This window comes from Arabidopsis thaliana (assembly GCF_000001735.4).
Source record: "Arabidopsis thaliana chromosome 1 sequence".
Lineage (NCBI taxonomy): Eukaryota > Viridiplantae > Streptophyta > Magnoliopsida > Brassicales > Brassicaceae > Arabidopsis > Arabidopsis thaliana.
The window spans coordinates 17,211,790-17,231,615 of NC_003070.9; the positions used below are offsets into that span (position 1 = coordinate 17,211,790).

Here is a 19,826-nt window from a genome sequence, read left to right on the forward strand (position 1 = left end):
AAACTTTTTAATTATTGGCACCCGCTTAGCTTTTTCGTGTGTTTTAATAGTTTTATATATCGTTTACATGTGGAAATATGAGTTTTAGCAAATTTAAGGATTGAGAAAAGTGAAAATAAAGTTAATTCAAGTGGAGAATCAAATTAAAGTCTTCTCTGTTTTGTCGCTTTTATGCAAACATTTGTACATATAAAAATTTTCTTCCGTTTGTTTCATTCACTGTAATATGCCGTTCTCGAAATATATAGTCCATAATCTTCTCCATACCATTTGTTACTTAAGAGATATATCGTCTAATTTTTAATAGTAATAAAAGGTTGAAAATGGTAATTATACTTTAAGAACATTTTTTCACTGAAAGAAATATAAGTATTACTACCACACGGAAAACACTATAATAACGTTTACATAAAGGATTTACAAACATTGTGTTTGCCGGAATCATCTTAAAGTGGTCACATACAATAGCGTTATTTATTATGGTATTCATGGTTATATATCATGCATATAACATATAATAAATACTAAAAAATAAATAAGATATACTTTATATATATATATATATATATAAATGGACCTACAATAAAAGTCTATAATAATTTAGCGTTAAAAGAATATATGAAAAGACCAAAGTAAAAAATTGGATTATTGGAGGTCTTTTTGTCTCAAGGAATAAAGGAGAGCCTTTTCTCATTTTTGCATGGCAAAAAGACATTCCATTTTCAAAAAAATCCACTACTGGATTCCTTCAACTTAATTATCTGACCCAATTATACAAAATGAATTCCTTTTCATCTTTATTTTTTAGAATGGTCCAACTCCAACCAAGTCATTTCTTTTTAAACAATCTTTGTTTTGCTTTTTGAAAATTCGTCCATAGACTCACTGTCATGGGTTAATATAAGTTGTATGTGCAAAATTACTATACTCTAATATTTACTTAGGCAATAATATGATAAATCTCTGAAAATACTCTTTTGGTTCGTGAACATTTGGTATTTTTTTTATAATAATGTTATTGTGTAAATTAGCCTGGAACAATAATTATATTTGTTTACTAGTTATATTAGACAAAATAACCTGTTATCGAAAACAAAATTTCTCCCAATGGTCAACATATCCTTGCGATGGACGAAATGATGTCAAACAGTTTTTTCGAATAATTTCATATAATATTCAAAAAAAAAAGAAGTTGTTTTTTCCAATCAGGTAGTCTTAAACAAATCTGCAACATAAGTTATATGTTTTAAAAAATATACTCTATGGTTATTTGGGTTATATTCATCAATCGGTAGGTCAGTCCATGACAACGTACTCTAAATTATTAGGAGCAAAATCATGATCTAGTTTAATAAACGGTCTAAACAGACTAATTTTTTTTTTCTGGGAATAAGATAGGGTTAGACCACATGGATAATATGCATGTCCAAATTCTTTAAAATCTAAGCCTTAAAATTTGTTGATAATCAGAATTCTTTTCTATGTCTCTTGTAGAACAAAATGTCAAATTATAAGTATATAAAGAAGCTTAAGTACAACTGATATTCGTAGAGTTATAAATGTCAAAGGTTGTATTTTTTTTATAGCCCACTATATATATGTTGATTAAGTTTTGAAAACGATATATTTTTTTTTGTGTTTTTCCGCTTTCACATACTGGAATTGTTGAAAGATTGTGGATTAGAGAAAAATGTAAGTTATTTAAAAAAAAATACCGAAAAAATTGGTGTACAATAGAGAATTTGTACAAATGAGGTTTTCAATGCACATATTAAATTTGATTGTATAAGATAGTTTGGAGTTGGTTAGTAAAGATCTGGATAAAATCAGGGATTATGTTACATATGTGCAGGGGTCTAAGTCTAGAGAAAACATGTTTCAAAACTGTACGAAAACAGTTGGCATTCAAGTTAAAAAAAAATCTGATTTTAAATGTCACAACTTAGAGTGTTAGTTGTCTCATTGAGAACTGCAAAAAACAAACTAATATTATGCTCTGTAGAATTTGTTATGTTCATCTTCTCTATGTTCTTGAATTGTATCCAATGTTTAATGAACCAGTCATGGACAAGCATATTATGAAGCGGGCATTAAATGGTCATTGTCGTTAACGAACATGGGCTTTAACGGACTGGACGTGATGGATATGAGCGGCCCAATGGTCATAAAATATTAGGATAAGTGATTTGGGGCAAAATAGAAAAACACTAATCGTCGAAAAATATTTCTTGGTTTCTCCGACAGTCTGGCGATTACTTTGGCGATTACTTCTTTCTCCGGCGAATTCCCTTCAACATCTTGTCTCCATCACATCATGGCTTCTCCGAAGATTCCTAATCCAGTTAGTTCGATTCAAGTTTGCAATAACTAGTGTTCGATAACTAGGTTTTGCAATTCAAGGTTTTTTCGATTTCAATTTAAGATCCTACGATTTTGAAAGAGACCCATTTTCTTTTGTTTAAGATCATAGATGAAGTTCCTGGTAGGTTCTGTTTAACAACAGATCTTTGGAGATCATTTACAATATAGGGCTACATGTGTTTGACTGCACATTATATCGAATTCGAAGACGAAGATTCTGTCATTTTGTGCATTCCCTATTCCACATACTGGTTTTGTTATAGCCACAAAGGTCTTGGCATTGTTAAAAGAGTGGGGGATAGAAAAGAGAGTGTTTACTATCACAGTCGATAATGCATCATCAAATGACAATATGCAAGGACTCCTCAATTTCAATCCATTTGAGTCTTAACGCAAATGTATTTTTCTGTTGTACTTAAGTGATCTTATTGAGTTCGTTAATGAAGACAAAGATGGCAAGGGAGAAGAAGAAGAAGTTTAAATTTGCTTTCAATTTGCTTTTGGATTTGATACTTTGTTGAATACTTGAATTGTGTTTAAACTTGCTTTAGATTTAATACTTTGTTGTTTAAATTTGCTTTGGATTTAATACTTTGTTGTTTAAATTTGCTTCGTTGAATACTTGAATTGTGATATTTTCAAAGTATTAGACTTCATACTTATGTATTGATTGAAATATGAATCAAAAACTATTTGTGTTCAAATTTGGTTCTTTTCTGACTATAAATATGATATTTATATATGGTTAATACACTACTTTGTATATAAAAATAATAAATTATGTTATGATTCTTATACTGATCATATCTCAGAGGTGTTATTTTAAATTTTCTCATAATACTAGTATTAATAGATAATCACCATTAGACACATATTTGGATGAGCCAATGTTCAATATGGTTACATTTAGAAGTTTGAATGTAGTGGCATATTAGAAAGACAATTCAAGTCGTTTTACAGAGTTAGCGCCTATGGCATATAATGTTTGTATCCATATCACAATTGTGGCCTCAAAATTATCCTTTAGAATAGGTAAATGTGTTCCTAAGAAATTAAGATTTTTCCTCTTACTAAGACATATGGAACATCAACAATGAACCGCCATCTAACACTTTGCCCTGAAATGTTTTAGTGAAGTTAGACTTAAGTATGATCATAAAGTTGACCGAGAGATGACTCCTGAGATAATCATATATCATGATTTGCCTTTTCGATATGTTGAATATGAAAAGGTTAGGGCTAGAGATAAATTTCTAAACCCGGACTGTCAGCTTATATGTAGACAAACAGCTGCAATTGATGTTTTCAAGAGATATGAGATAGAGAACCTTAAGTTGATAGATGTTTTGGCTAAACACAATGGTCGGATGTGTTTAACATCAGATTTATGGTCATCGCGGGATACGATGACGAGATATATTTGTGTAACTTCCCACCATATTGATAAATCATGATGGCTAAACAATAAAATATTAGCTATTTTGTAATCTTAAGCCTCCACATAATGGTAGAAATATTTGTAAGAAAATTTATGATTGCTTGAAGGAATGTGGTTTAGAGAAAAACATACTTACTATCACACTGGATAATGCTTCTGTAACAAAAGAATGCAAACTATTCTTAAGTATCGTCTTCAGAGTCGTATCAGGTTGTTGTGTGGAGAAAGTTTTTGCATGTGAGGTGTTATGCACATGTGTTGAAACTGATAGTACAAGCAGTGTTAGAATTAACGACTAGCCTGTTGGAGAATATTAGAGAGTGTCAAGTTTGTAAAAGCAAGTGAGTCAAGAAAAATTCTTTTACATTATGCATAGAGAGTGTAGGGATCAAGAGTCGAACTATGTTATCTCTAAATATCACAACTCGTTGGAATTCTAGATATGAAATGCTAGTTAGAGCTTTGAAGTTGAGAAAAGCATTTGCTAGTTTGAATTTGTATGAAAGAGGTTCAGTTTTTTACCTATAGAAGAAGAGTGAGATCGTGGAGAGAAAATTGTGACCTCTTGAAGCCTTTTAATACCATCACTATATACTTTTCAGGAGTGAAATATCCTACGCACTACAAGAAAAAGGTTAATTCCAACCGACATATTAGTTGGTAATTTGTAAGAATTATATGTCTCCAATATTGCTTTCAATATCACGTATATTTGTTGGAATATGATCGTTGGAAATTTGCATTTGTCGCAAATTTATTGGAAACGTTTATATCGAGTAAATGATATGGCCAATTCGTTGGATACTTCTGATAATTTATTTGTTGGACATTTGTTGGAATTCACTGTGAAGTTTCTAACAAATTGTTCTAACATATACTTTGTAATTGTGAAAAATTGAGTTGTTGCTTAAGAAGAATGTTAATTGTAATGATGTTGATGTAAGAGAAATGGCTAAGAAGATGCAAAAGAAGTTTCTTAAGTATTTGGATCAATATAGTGTTATTCTAGCTATGGGGGATGCCTTAGATCCGAGACTAAAACTGAAGATACTTAGGCCAACTTATGACAAAGTGGATCCCATTACTGCTGAGGAGAAGGTTGCTATAGTGAGGAAAAATCTGAATTCCGCTTTATGAAGAATATCAAACTATATCTGCAAGTTCTTCAAAGTCTTCAACCACACTTACTCTACACGAGCTTCTTAGTGAATCACCACTTAAAGAAGATGTGAATGATGTAAGTATAACAATATATTTGAATATCTTTCACTAGTTCTCGTTTGATTTATCTTGTGTGTATTTGTATATTCACAGGATCTTTTTGAGCTTGAATGTGACCTCATATCTGCTTCAAAAAATACCAAGTCAACTTTGGAAATCTATTTAGGTGATGAACCAAGACTAGAGATGAAGACTTTCTCTGACATGAAAATCTTAAGCTTTTGCAAAGAGAATCAACATATGTGTGGTGATTTAATTTCAATGGCATCTGATTTATTTAGCATCACAATCACCATAGTAGCATCTGAGACTCGGGTTTTAGTGTTGGAGGCCGGATGTTAAATACTTTTAAAAATGGCCTTCTTCCCCAATATGTGCAAGCATTACTTTGCACTCGCAATTGGCTACGTGGATATGCAGAGCTTTGAAGGTAAAATTGCAGTATTAAATTATTAACTAATGTGAATTATTCTCTTGAACTAACTTATATCATTAAATTGTAGGAGACATCGAAGAAATTTTTGATGAAGAAGATAACGATGCTACAAAAATGACAAGTAATTCAGGAGTTGAATGATATAAAATTCTGTTTTTTGGATTTGTAGTATGCTATTTATGAATTTTTTTCTTTTACTTTTTTTTTATATGTCTATGATGTTCTAGTTATATATAATATTTAAAGAATAGTGATATTAACTCATAAAAATTTTGTTGAAAAAATTTTTCTTTAAGTATTAAAAAAAATGTGAAAAGGTAGAAAGGGTCAAAATATGGTTCTAACCCTCTTTTATAAACTTTAAGGGTTAAAAAAGGATTATAGCTCATTTAGAGTCGAGTTTTAAATAAGTAGAGCCGGACTGGGTCAGGACACCCTATATAATATTCCTACCTCTTACCAACAAATATTTTAGTTTTATTTTAGTTTCATAGTTTTCAATAAATTGGTAAGAACATAAAAGTTGTTCGGAGAAAAAAATTTTTTGGCAAGACTTCAATATTATATTTGCATATCGTATTTTGTAAGTGATGAACCTAAACACATTATTTTGAATATTGTAGGTAATGATCAATTCGAATTTGCATATTGAGGATGAAGAAATATTTTTTTACCATTATTTGTTACAGATCGACCAATTACAGCCCACCAAAAAAATTATATGTGTATACAAGTCCAATTGGGCGTAGATGAACCATCCGACAACTCTGTTTGTGACATATTATATAGATTAATCATAATAGATGGAGACAAAGGTTATATCAAATAAGGATTGTTTGAACTGGTGAGAGACATTTCATGGTTTTTGAGGCAAAAAAATTATATTAACTCTTAGTTTATTTGTTATCAAATAAAGATAATACATATCACATTTCACTGAAATCACTTGAAAAATCATGTCTTCCAACCTAAAACTATTTTCTACACAAACAGTATTTTGTATATAAAATTTTAGTGTGTGCAATGTTGGTTTATTTAGAGAAAGAAGAAAAACAGAGTAAGAGACATTTGTCTCTTCTCTTGTAAAGAAGACAAGAACAAAACTTTGTTTTATTGAAACTGAAACTTGTTGATATTTACATGACGATACAATGCGTTCATATAGCAAACAAATAGACACAACAACACAAGTAGTTGTGTCTCTTCATACTTGTGTCTCTTTCTACTTGTGCCTCTTGACTGAAACAACACAAACTTGCAACCGTTATCTGAAAACTCAATTACCGACCAACATGCAAATCCTCAAAAGGATTAGTCATTGGAAGTATTGTATAGTAAAGAACAAGGTTCTTAGAAACAGTTAATGGTGAAGGATAAGTGCATAGTTGTCTCTAAGATCTATGAAGACATCTAGAATGTTAGTATGTCATCGAAACCATGACTGCATCGTTTCTGAGGCGGGTGTTGTTCTCTTATCACGAAGGCTAGATATTCGGTTACACACTAACGGTTCAATTTGACAAGTGATTAAAATAATTTTAACATTTTACGAATAAACTTGAATCAAATATATTTGTAGGTACACATTAACACATACTAAAAGGTTGACAGTAACACATGCATGAAGAGAAGTACGTTACAATTAATATTTCCTGTTAAGTTACAAATAAGAAAAGAAAAAAAAAAATCAGAAATAAATGAGGAAATTAAGGCAAAGACAAAACGAAGAAGAAGATGTCATTGTCTTTAGATAAACACAGAGAATCAATTTCTCGTGAAACCAATTTAATAAGCCTCTCGTGACTGACCAAATTTCTTCTTCTTCTTCCTCCATTTCTCTATATTATGTCCTTTTCGATCTTCCTTTGACCTCATTTTGTTGACCCAATCTTTCCTCTTTAACTTTTTCACATTTTCCTTATATATCATCCACCATTTTAATTTCCATATTGCAATCAAACAAACATTTTTTTAACTTGTACCAAATCCCAAATGGATGCATGAATACCTCTTGATCTGACAAGTGACAACAAATGAATGGTGGTCTAATATGTATCAGTCGATATACGTGTTGAATATATAGTTGCAAAGTTGTTACTTGGAAGTTGGAGCTAAAAGTGTTAATAGCTCTGCTAGAGTGCTAGTTCATGGACCTTGGACCTTTGGTGCGTACTTTACCCCATGCATGTTAGACTAGGCTAAGTATAGAAAGGATTAATTATACGATTGCATGCCAGAGAAATCTATGGATAATCTTAGAAATTTCGTATATATAAGAAACATTGTTAATTCGAATTTATCAAAGCACGCAAAACACCAAAGAAGTTAAATTGTATAAAGAATTAAAGGTGACAAAATACCAAAAATAAGAGTAACATGTTAGAGAACCTATTTAAGAAAAAGTTTGCAAACTCGTGCCACTAAAATGTGTTCTGGAATGAGACAAAAGAAGAAAGCAAATAGAAGCGACACGAGAGAGAACCTTGTAGGGGTACCCACCTTTGTCGTATATACCACATGATTTTGATTCTTTACATATTCTAAAAGTATACATAAATAACTAAAAATTAGAATACCACAAAATAAATAAAATAAATAGTAGAAAGATCTGAGCATCTTGCGCCAACAAATAAAGAAATAAGTGTTGATTAAAAAAGAACTTTTGGGCACAGATGTTTCCTTTTATCCTTATTCGCTCTGTGGTCTCTCTTGGAAATTCACGTGTCTCGGGTTTAAATTAGACTTATAGTTTCACGCAATTCAATTTGTATTTTTCTCATTGTTTTATCCTTCACGTTCATATATTGAAAACAGAGATGTTTGAATTATTTTTAGATATATTCGTTTTTAGATGTAAGAAGATAAGTCATGTGATGAAAGAAGCTATTCGTGGTATTCAAACTTCAGTTCACTTTAGAAGTTAGAATAGAATCTTCTAGCTCTCCATATATCATAGGGCCATGTCATGCATGCACACACTCACATATATATTACACATATAACCCAACTTGGTTGGTTTGTGTTGCGCTAATGAACGTTTTGCACAACAACAAAAAAAGGTAATAACTTACCATTACGTCCACTATTCATATATTCGGATTAGTTAACTAAAACATTATGGTCATTAACCTTCTATCTTTCTATTTTATGCTGATTTTAATTTATTATATTTTAGATTTCATTTGGAATTTTCAAGGATTCATGAATAACCCTAGCAATTTGATTTTTGACAAAATTGTGGAAGAAGCATAAACGAAATAGACTACTGAATTTAGAGAATTAATGAATAGGATTGGAGAATGGTATTGAAACTATTGTTATCCGAAGACTTATTCTCATCGATAAATCTACAAAAATGTTTGGAAGTTTTCCATGAACTTAAGCCGGTTATTGGAAGATATGAACCATGGCCTGATTAGAGATGTTACAAAGTATGCCTCCCAAACATTTCTATGTGCAAGCAACAACATTATACCAACTGTTTCTCTTCTTTGTTCTGGCCTATGAGCATGGAAAAGGAAAACGAAGAAACAAAAACTAAAATAAAAACAAGAAACAAAAGATGGTCTGAGCTCATCTTAGTTTTTAATTATTATTCTCATAGTAGTAACAGGAATATATTCAACTCCTCCAATACTTTACAAAATTATTAGAATCATTACTTTTATTGTAACCTGATTAGATCTTAGATCCATTCTAGGTATCTATGCATTGTTTTTTTATAACATCAAACGATTCCTTCGGTCCATAATTAGATCTTCGTTTCCACATTTTTAAAATATGCGCTTCGTTGTTGGGTAATCAACTCAAAAATTCTTATTTTAAGTAACATTTTTTCAATGATATATCTTTTACAAAGCATAATTATTCAAATCGTTCTATTCGAAGTTTGTTAGATTACCAATCAATAATACTAATACTATACAAGATTGTGAAAGAACAAACAGTATTTTTAAAAATATATATCAAATTTATTAGTCGACAAACTTTATATATGTGCTTTTTGTTAAATATATAACTATTCGGCTTACCAAATTATACAAAAAAAAAAACTAATCAAATTTTGTTGTTGTTCAAACCACACATTTTTCAAGTATGTGTATGAAAAATGATTATTTCCAAATTTTGTATTAAATGATTTAGTCGGATTGGTAAACTATCTCTTACTTACTGAGCTGGTTAAAATTGTGATCACCAATAAGCTAGGATCTATTTAGTAGTGTAAAAATAAGCTCCACCCTTTAAAAAATTTAATATTGAATAAATATCAAATTATTAAGTACATATTATATGTGAACCCCAATATCGAAATCATGAAAGGGCTCGAAGAGAAGAATAGTTTGCAAAGAAGAGTTTGGAGTATGTCTGTCTCTTCATTGGAAGCCTCAATCTTTCTTCTTGAGAATCTACAAAACAATATAACCAAATAAAATAATTACACAAAAACAAGTATCTCCTTTGTTTTGCTTATTAATTCATTTAACTAATGAAGGGGTCAATATTCAAATTGTTTATGCTATAGAGTCTGATGGGCTCAGAACAAAAACAACTGTACAAGATAGAAGGGCAATATGTAAAAAAGAGAGTCTCATACTTCGAGATTCTCTCTTTTCGTTTTGTTTGTATAGATAAATAAAACATTATTGATCAAGTATTGTATATTGTGGCTAAATGCAGTCTCCTTTTAGTCTTTAACCCACAATCAAATTTTATTAACATCACGGGGCACGGGCTATAGAGTTTAAAATTTATATGTAAGACCTAATGTATGAAAAAAAAAACTACTACTTTCCTTACTTTAAACTTGTATTTTTCTCTTCCTTATGGGACTAGCTAGATAAACTTACGGTATTATTGGAATATTACAACAACAACAAAAAAAGTAACTTTACAAATTCCTCTAAAAGTGCATGCAATTTTCTATTCATATCCCATGTACATAAAATTGCATATACTACAATATAACATGTATATACTTCTTTTATGAGTTATATAAAAAGAATCGATCGTATTTCAGTAGTTTGGCAATATTACACGATAGTAAAGTCATATATATTTTGTTAAACATTTTTAAATTCTTCGACCTAAATTCCATATTTCTTCCTATATATGGACTTTTAAACCGTAACTTCATTCCCATGGGATGATGTTTAAGCCCTTTCGTTCAATTTATCGGATGCTTTTTTTACTAGTAAACTCGGATACAAAATGTCATTTTTAAAAGAATACCAGTTTATTTATGATATACTCGTAATTCATAATTCATAATTCATATAATAATATGAAGGAGAGAAACTAGTCAAGTGCTAGTTGCCCGAGGAAAGCAGAGCCTCATGTGATATACACATGACCTAGGAAATTAAAGGAAAAGTGGTATATACACATGACATACTTTTAGTTTTTATTACATAAATTTATGGTTTTCACATGAATCTATAAGTCAGAGTTTATCAATAATTAAAGTTACACTTTGCAAGATCCAGAAAGATTAAAAAGCTCTAATGGATTTTTAAATTACTGTTATATATCTAAGAATGAATGCATATTATTGTGTATGTCACTGTATGTGTGTGTGTGTGTGTGTTCTACATTTACATATATTATCCAAATATAAAAGGACAAATATACATATGGTGCAAAAGGACTTTCTTATATTAATTTTGAAGGAATAGAAGAAAGCAAAAAACAGTATGTTGTGAGTAGAAGAAACAGAAGAGAAAGTTTCCAGTAATAACAATAAGTTGAGAATAGTTGCACTAAAGAAGAGCAGAGAAGAAACCTCAAGAATAAAAAGTGTTGACCAATTAAATATTGGGGAATATACAGAAAAATTGAATTGAAATTGGTATATACTAAAGTTGTAAAAATAGTAACAAAGAGAAAAAAAAGAGAAATGATTGTTTAAGAAAGTAAGAGAAGGAAGTGGTGGGTGAGGGAAAGGATCGTAGTGTCAGAAAAGAAACAAAGAAGGAAGAAGGAGGAGAGTCACGGGTTTGCCTTGAAAGCCACTTTTTTTTTTTCTTTCACTTTCTTTTTATTTTATTTTAGACACTCAGACACATATTCCCCTCCATCTTCTCATTAATCGAGGTTGCTAACTTCCAAATTCTAATTTACATTTTCACATTCACTTTTTCTTTTATAATTTTTAATTTTACTGACTCTTCTTCAATTTGATCAAAATCTTAACTTTTTATGATCTAGTCCATGGAAAGTTTAAATTTTAACAACACCTTTATTTACATGAGATTCTCTTTGTTGGATGAATTTTGAGATATGGTTGTTGTTTTGTGCGATTATTTTACGTTTACTTTGTTGAATTGTTTATAGTTTCTTTCAGAAAAGAAGATAACATTTTAACGTTTTGATCGATATTTTACGTTTGCTTTTGTTTTTTTGTTAGTATAATTTTTCTTATTTACTGCTAGGAAGACATTTAGATTTAGAGATATTAGAAGAATAATTTGCATAATAACATCATTCTAAGAAAATAAAATTGTGCTAACAGCCTAACACATATAAGTTTTCGAACAAAAAATAACACTATTGTTTTTTTTTCATTCACATTTTCTGGAATTTTTTGAATTGTTAGCTACTAAATAGTTTATGAAAACATGTTATGTAAGTAGAATAAATTTCAAAAGTGGCTAATCAACTCATTGCATGTTGCAACTTTATTCCCTCACACATGTATGTACGCAACTTTTTCTTCTCTCGGAATATACACAAAATATAGGATTTCATATTTCTTTGTCTCCTTTATATGATGATCTTGACATGATATAAGAATCTTTAAAACTACTTTGGAACCTTTTTTTTCTTTCGATAGTTCTACAAGAAGGAAACTTTTCCAACTATAAGCTACCATAGCTTCACCGCAAGTGATAATCCGAATTTCTTTATTTCTCTCGTGTTATTGAAGAGTGATTTACTACGATAATTGGGTTAGCCGTTAGGATACGGCATTGCGAGCAAATGAATCACTACAAATCTCTTAGATCCTAACACTACTAATCTCTTTGATAAGTGACGATTTTAACAAGGAAAAGAAAAAAATTAATTAGCAAACGTAAAAGTAAAGAAACACTAGTGCAATTTTGGTGGGTACATTCTATATCCGTGTTTGTAGTATAGAATCTCTCTTTCACGCACTCACTCACGTATAAGTCAATAAGTCTACTCAATTACATATATCCATGACCATGATATTTCTTTCCTTGAATCAAAAACCTTAATCATTTGATGATCATTTACATTTCTTATCCACATACATTTTTACCAAATTTATATTTTCACCTCAATTTTTTTTAACCAACATTATTTTTATGCGTGCATGCAAAAGCAAAAGTAGATATCACAAGTCTTCCAATTTCATATATATCAGGAGAAAAATAAAATAAAAACCCATATTATAATAAAAGCCAAATAAAAAGTTTCTAATTAATAGTAGTTACACATGAGGACAGATACACACACGTACGATCTATAAACCTCAAAGCAAAAAAAAAAAAAAGTTGTAGTAACAAAAAAACAAATTAGTACTCACTCACTACTCAGTACTAGACTACCATTTTTATCTCAACCCCACTCGATACAAAACAAACACAAATCTCTTCTCTTTTTCTCTCTCTCTGTCTCTCTCTTTCTCGAACTCTCTAATGGCGATGATGGTCGAGAATAGCTACGGTGGTTACGGTGGTGGCGGCGGAGAGAGGATACAACTTATGGTCGAAGGTCAAGGCAAAGCTGTTCCGGCTCCGTTTTTGACAAAGACTTATCAACTTGTTGATGATCCTGCGACGGATCATGTCGTTTCTTGGGGTGATGATGATACTACTTTTGTCGTTTGGCGTCCACCGGAGTTTGCTCGTGATCTTCTTCCTAATTACTTTAAACATAACAACTTCTCTAGCTTCGTTCGTCAGCTCAATACTTATGTATGTAGAATAAAGCTCTCTCCTTTCTCTCTAAAGTTACGATTTTTATTACCAAAACGATTTGGGTATTTGAGATTTTGGTCTGTTATACGTTTTTTGTGATTACCCATCTCTTAAAGTTCCAATCTTTATACCAAAAACAGAAGAAAAAATGTGTTCTTGAGATTTGGGGTTTTTGAGTTTTTTGTCTTCTTCTACAAGAAATCTGATGTTATGATCTTTGATTTTGTTAGGGTTTCAGAAAGATTGTACCAGATCGATGGGAGTTCGCGAACGAGTTTTTCAAGAGAGGAGAGAAACATTTACTCTGCGAAATCCACCGCCGTAAAACATCTCAAATGATACCACAACAACACTCTCCGTTCATGTCACACCACCACGCTCCGCCGCAGATTCCATTCTCCGGCGGTTCTTTCTTCCCATTACCACCACCACGTGTCACCACTCCAGAAGAAGACCATTACTGGTGCGACGACTCACCACCGTCAAGACCACGAGTCATACCACAACAAATTGACACGGCGGCGCAAGTAACGGCATTGAGTGAAGACAACGAGAGATTACGACGAAGCAACACAGTGTTAATGTCGGAACTAGCTCACATGAAGAAACTCTACAACGACATTATCTACTTTGTTCAAAACCATGTCAAGCCTGTTGCTCCAAGTAACAACTCTAGTTATCTCTCTTCATTTCTCCAGAAGCAACAACAACAACAACCTCCAACACTTGATTATTACAATACTGCCACTGTCAATGCCACTAATCTCAATGCTTTGAACTCATCTCCACCAACTTCACAAAGCTCTATTACAGTTCTTGAAGATGATCACACTAATCATCATGATCAGAGTAATATGAGAAAGACAAAGCTTTTTGGAGTTTCGTTGCCTTCTTCTAAGAAGAGATCACATCATTTCTCAGACCAAACAAGCAAAACGAGACTTGTGTTGGATCAGTCTGATCTTGCTTTGAATCTCATGACTGCTTCTACACGTTAAGAGAGTGTCTTTGTTTTATTTTTGATAAGTATCTATCAGCATTATTAGCACTAATGTTGTTATGATGAAGATGAATATTCTGGTTAAATCTTTACTTTTTGTTTCCTTGATTAATAATTTCTTTTATGTTTCTAATTATGTTTGGCTTTTGTTATTAACTTTTTGGTTTTGTTTTCTGGGCTTGTTGTCCAGAGAAGATGAGAATGTCAGTGATGTCTAATGTAGATAGGCTTTTAGGTTACTTTTTATGCATTTTCGAAATTTTTTGATGTGTATTGAACCGATCCAGTTATTTAATGCATTCACGTCTTCTTCTTCATTTTTCTGTAATTTATTCTTCTTTTTTTTGTGATCCATCCACATCATATTTTTTCCTAGTTTCTGGTTCCCAGAAATTTTATTTTGTATCTATTGTTATTTATAAGAAAATGAAATTATTTAAAGGACCTTTAAGATTTTCAAAGTAATTTCGATAAAAACAAAAGTAAATTTTAGTGTTTGCCAGTGGTAGTCCCAGTACCACGAGCACAAATGTGTGTTTTCTTTGTTCATTTGATTTATTTTTTACATTGGGCCTTATTAGTGAACCTATAGCCCTATGCATTTTTGAAGTGACATCTTTTGAGTGCTACTGTTTTAGTTTCCAATTTTCGATAGAGTTGAGAGTAGCCCATTGCATAGGCACGGGCCTGGTAGAGAGATTGCACCATGCATGTTTCCTTACTCTTTGAAATTTTTAATCTTGTGGAGAGAGATTCATAAAGAATCTTCAAGTCTAGATAAAAACGTTACATTGCTAGGATTTGATTGTTGTATTGAGGCTTCTTATGTCTTGAAGACTTGAAGTGACATCCTTTTTGCTACTGCTTCAGTCTCCATAGTCTCCATAGAGTATAGTTGAGAGTAGCCTATTACATTGTTTTTGTTTGTCATTGAAATCGTATTCCTTCTAATATCGATCCTGAAGAAAATGAATTATTAAGAAGAATCACCAACCTTATATTCAACGACCCAACAAAATTTGAATAACTCCATTAAAGTTTCTTCATTTATGTGGCAATCCTACCTATGAGTTCTTTCTTTCACTTCTCCAACAAACCACTCCAATATTGAGTGAGATCAGATTTTAGTATTACGAGATATGTTGTACTTGGGCTGGTTGGGCGTAGTTATGTACATTTAATATTACTATGTTTGGAATAAACATTAGTCTTAGTATAGTTCACAAATAAGGTGACAAAACGTACCTTTAAATTTTTAAAAATAATTTCGATAAAACAAAAGTAATTTTAGTGTAGGTTCAGTACCACGAGGAAAAATGTGTTTTCTTTGTTTATTTGATTTGTTTTTTGCTTTGGGCCTTGTTAAACCTATAGGCTATAGCCCACTACATTTGTACACACATGATTCGTAGAAGTAATTCAATCAGCTAGTTTGGAGATTAGCTTCCCTGAAAAGGCATTTTAAGTCAAAAGTAATAGAAATAGTTGATAAAGAGATTGCACCATGCATGCTTTTTTACTCTTTGAAAATTTTAATGTTGTGAAGATCAGTTTCATAAAGAAACTTCAAGTCTCCACAAAACGTTACATTGCTTGTGATTGTATTCAGGCTTCCTATCTCTTGAAAACTTTATGATTGACATCCTTTGTGCTTCAGTCTCAATAAAGTATAGTTGAAGGTAGCTCATTACTTCTTCTTTTTGTTTTTGGGCGTCGAATTCGTATTCTTTATAATATTGATCCTGAAGAAAATGAATTATTAAGAAGACCTTCCATTGAACGACCGAACCATATTTGAAAAACTTCATCAAAGTTTCTTCATTTATGTGGCAATCCTACCTATGAGTTTTTTTATTGAATAAGTTCAGATTTTAATATTAGGAGATATGTAGTTCTTGGGCTTAGTTATGTACATTACTTATTGGGATAAGGAGAATCGGGAATCGACGATGGAGATGACAAGACCAAAATATGACAAGAATATATGATTGTAGAAGAATCTAAAAGATTGTTGATAAATATTAGAATTGAAGTTTTGAAAGTTTAATATTATCTCTAAATATATTATTTACATTTATGTTTATCCTAAACTCTATGTAAGAGAATGTAAGTTGTAATATTATTGTCATGAGAGTCTAGTATATTTTTTCTCAAACACCTTTGTGTTTTTATTCTCATCAATTTATCATTGGGAAAATCTAGAGTTTGATAAAATACACCAGACCAACATTTCTAACTTCAGATATAGCTCGAACCCGCTACTTCCCATTTTTTCTCCATATTTATAACAAAGTCTATCACTCTATTGATATTCACTGAATTGACGTGAAAACTGAAACACCCTACCGATATGCAACATATCTTACCGAAAATATACTCATTCCACCCCTTAGAAGATGAACAAAACTCGAGTATTTTCCCCTACAACGCTCATCATTCCACTTCTTTGTAAGCCAAGGTTCAAATATTTTAGAATTCATACAAAATGTGCAAAGTGCAAACCATTTCACTCAATCTTATAAAAGATATATAAAACTCTTTACATAATTGTGGTCTTGTGGACGTCACTATATGATAGTGGTAAGTCTTTTTATTTTTTTGCTAGTGCCTAGTGGTAAGGCTGTTGCTGGACTCAAAGTTCGACTTCACTTACCTCATGTATTGATTTACATATGGTCCAGTTGAATCCGACCAAAAAAAACATTGATATATTTGATTCAAAATTTCTTTGGTATAGCTGTTTAGACTCTTCATTAAGCCTCTAGTGACAGTACGAGATCTCGTCTCTCTGTCGTGTAATTGTTTGTTTCTAACTCTTTATCATGTTTGTTCCTGCAAATTTGATCTCTCTACAGACATGAGCCAAGGTTTTAAAATGGAATACCAATCGGAGTAATTTCTGTGGTTTGCGGTTAAAAAATGGTTAAAACATAGCCTTCCATTCCTTGCTAATTATACAAAAGATCTGAGTGAGTTTTTTTTTTTTTTTTTTGAATACCAGAAAGTTCTGGGCCAAAGCCCGTAATCCTCCTAGGCCCGAAACCACAACATGTAGTATTAGATTCGTCCCAAGCGTCACTCGAACCGGCAACATTACTTAACTAAAGTCACCTTCTTTTTCTTTTGTTTGATGGCTTTAACGATCTCGACAGGTATAATTCCATATCCCTATGGCTCAATGGAGATGGAAGGTGATATATCTCTATTGAGAGTTTCGTACTCAACACGCACGTCCTTTACGAGCACATCTATTATTTTAAACTAGACTGTGATTTCATTTCAGATATATACACTACAATACTGAGAACTTGGTAAAGGACAAGCAAAAGATAATCAGTGGATAAAGCTGTAATAGATTTCTTCTTCCTACTCTAATAAGTAATAATAGCAACACTAGTCAACAAAAACATATTTTGATAATCATTGGATAAAGCTATAATGGATCTACGCTCATTAGAACCGCCAATCTACTCGGCATTTTTATAACCTAAACAAGCTATAAAAAATGCAATGTGAATTTTCTTCCTTATGATTCTGTCAACTTTGGTTCAATTATAAGTAATCTAAAACAGAACATTGGTTCTGTAATATGAGTATGAGAAGATGACTGAAGAACCTGTCTGCTTATCTCCATATTGACAGAATCATAATACAGTGATAGCTTTATAGTTATGAATTTACATAACCACAAAAGATTTATATGATTTATACCTATCAGCTACGAATGGTAAAAGGTAACAACTTAATGGGTTCTGCAATTAGTTCAAGTTCTAGCAAAGCTTTTAGAGCATCTCCAACCGGACTGCAAAACACCAAATATAGTGTTAATAATGCTCTAACCGAACGGTATAACCAACACCAAATTTATTTTTTTAGTGTTTTGTGAACAGTATTACACCAACAAAACACTTAAAAAAATTAGTATATTATTTATGTTTTTGATTTAGTATTATATTTAAATTGTTGTTTATTCACTAAAAGAAAAATACACTATTATTATTTTTGGGTGATTTTACTTTTATTAATATGAACTTTGATTTATAACTAGTATGATATGAAAAAGTAATTCAGACAAAAACATTTAATTAAAAACTTGATTAAGACAAAAAAAAATACAAACAAAAACTAGATTGATTAAGATAAAAAGAAATACATATTAAACACTGAAAAACACAAAATTACAAAATCAAAAGCAAATTAAAACACTAAGAAAACTAAAAATACACTAAGAAAATTTAAAAGGACATAATATAAATTTAAACAACAATCTAATATCCGGGGAAATCGTTTCCGCTAAGATAATTATAGTACTTAGAAAAAGTATTTTGGTCATTTTGTGATCTTTGGTCTTCACCTTGAGGTTGTTGTCCTTGAACATGTTCTCCGTGAACTTGATCTCTTTGATTTTGGGATGCTCGATATTGAGATCCATGATACTGGCTTTGAGAACCTTCTCCGTGTTCTTCATTTGGGTTTGTTGCTGCTCTTCTGCTCAAAATTATCGCTCTTTCATTTTTAATATACGCACGACAAGCTGGATCAGTAACCAAACTCAAATATGTGACTAATATTTTGTGCTCTTGTTTCATTCTTTGCACCTCGACCTTTTGTCTTTGAATTTCATTTCTTTCTGAAGTACATTTAGTAATAGCTTTTTGATAAGCTTATCATTTTGCTCCATCAACTGTTTAAATTGTTCCTCAGAGTGTTGTTTTCTCTTTGCTTTTTTCACACCCATAGGTCTCTGAGATAAATTTAAGGGGGCATCTTCACTACTCGTATTTAGATCGAAAGAATTCATACCGAGGGATGGTGATGACTCATCTTGGAATGATGGAGATGACATAACATTACGACTTTCTTCTTGAAATGCATCGCCTCTATTAATGTGGTTATTTGAAATTTCTCAATACCTTTAAGGATAGGCCAAACATGATCGAATTTGAATCCTGTCTTGTAATTGCCATATTGTGTTAATAACATCTTCGCTTGGTTTAACTGTTTTGATATTGACAAGAAAAATGAAAATTAGCAAGTAAAATAAATTAATAATGGTAGAGCATGAACAACTAACTCAAGTATGTATACTTACAATGTCATGCTCGGAAGCACCGCTAGGATTCTTGTTTTCAATCTGGTTACACATCCTCTTAGCTTGGAGACAGCAGAAAGAATCGTTGTCATTCGAGTTTGTAAAGATCTTTTTGGTCTTGGTTGACTATGAAAGATCTCAGATTTTGCAATTGTGGCTGGACCAACACGTTTATGGAGTAAGAAAGTGTTACATGATATTATAACTACTTGTATCATAATGCATAATATGACATAGAGGATGAACGTGATTTTGATGCAAGTATTGAAGAAAGAGCCGAGGTCCCAACTCTAGAAGATGAAACGGCGGGAGACGATCGATGATGGTCGATTTCAAGA

At 31.5% G+C, this 19,826-nt stretch overlaps 2 protein-coding genes and 1 pseudogene across 3 annotated transcripts; 2 read left to right on the top strand and 1 right to left on the bottom strand.

Moving 5' to 3' along the window:
• Positions 1 to 780: 780 nt before the first annotated feature.
• AT1G46192 lies at positions 781 to 5,547 on the top strand (annotated as a pseudogene; the record flags this gene model as incomplete). The annotated part of the gene is made up of 1 exon: positions 781 to 5,547.
• Positions 5,548 to 12,930: 7,383 nt separating this feature from the next.
• HSFB4 (heat shock transcription factor B4) lies at positions 12,931 to 14,752 on the top strand. Its single transcript, NM_103602.3, has 2 exons — positions 12,931 to 13,393; positions 13,627 to 14,752. Exons 1-2 carry the CDS (start codon positions 13,115 to 13,117, stop codon positions 14,392 to 14,394), a joined length of 1,047 nt encoding a protein of 348 aa, NP_175142.1. The 5' UTR covers positions 12,931 to 13,114; the 3' UTR covers positions 14,395 to 14,752.
• Positions 14,753 to 18,621: 3,869 nt separating this feature from the next.
• AT1G46336 (uncharacterized protein) lies at positions 18,622 to 18,864 on the bottom strand (the record flags this gene model as incomplete). The annotated part of the gene is made up of 1 exon (NM_103603.1): positions 18,622 to 18,864. The coding sequence occupies one exon, from the start codon at positions 18,862 to 18,864 to the stop codon at positions 18,622 to 18,624; it is 243 nt and encodes an 80-aa protein (NP_175143.1).
• Positions 18,865 to 19,826: the final 962 nt, after the last annotated feature.

What these genes read in the sequence shown, in the direction of transcription:
- HSFB4 (NM_103602.3), top strand. Translation starts at nt 13,115, where the DNA reads ATGGCGATGATGGTCGAGAATAGCTACGGTGGTTACGGTGGTGGCGGC. An exon ending in TTCGTCAGCTCAATACTTAT is followed by an intron (nt 13,394 to 13,626) that starts GTATGTAGAATA and finishes TGATTTTGTTAG; the next exon opens with GGTTTCAGAAAGATTGTACC.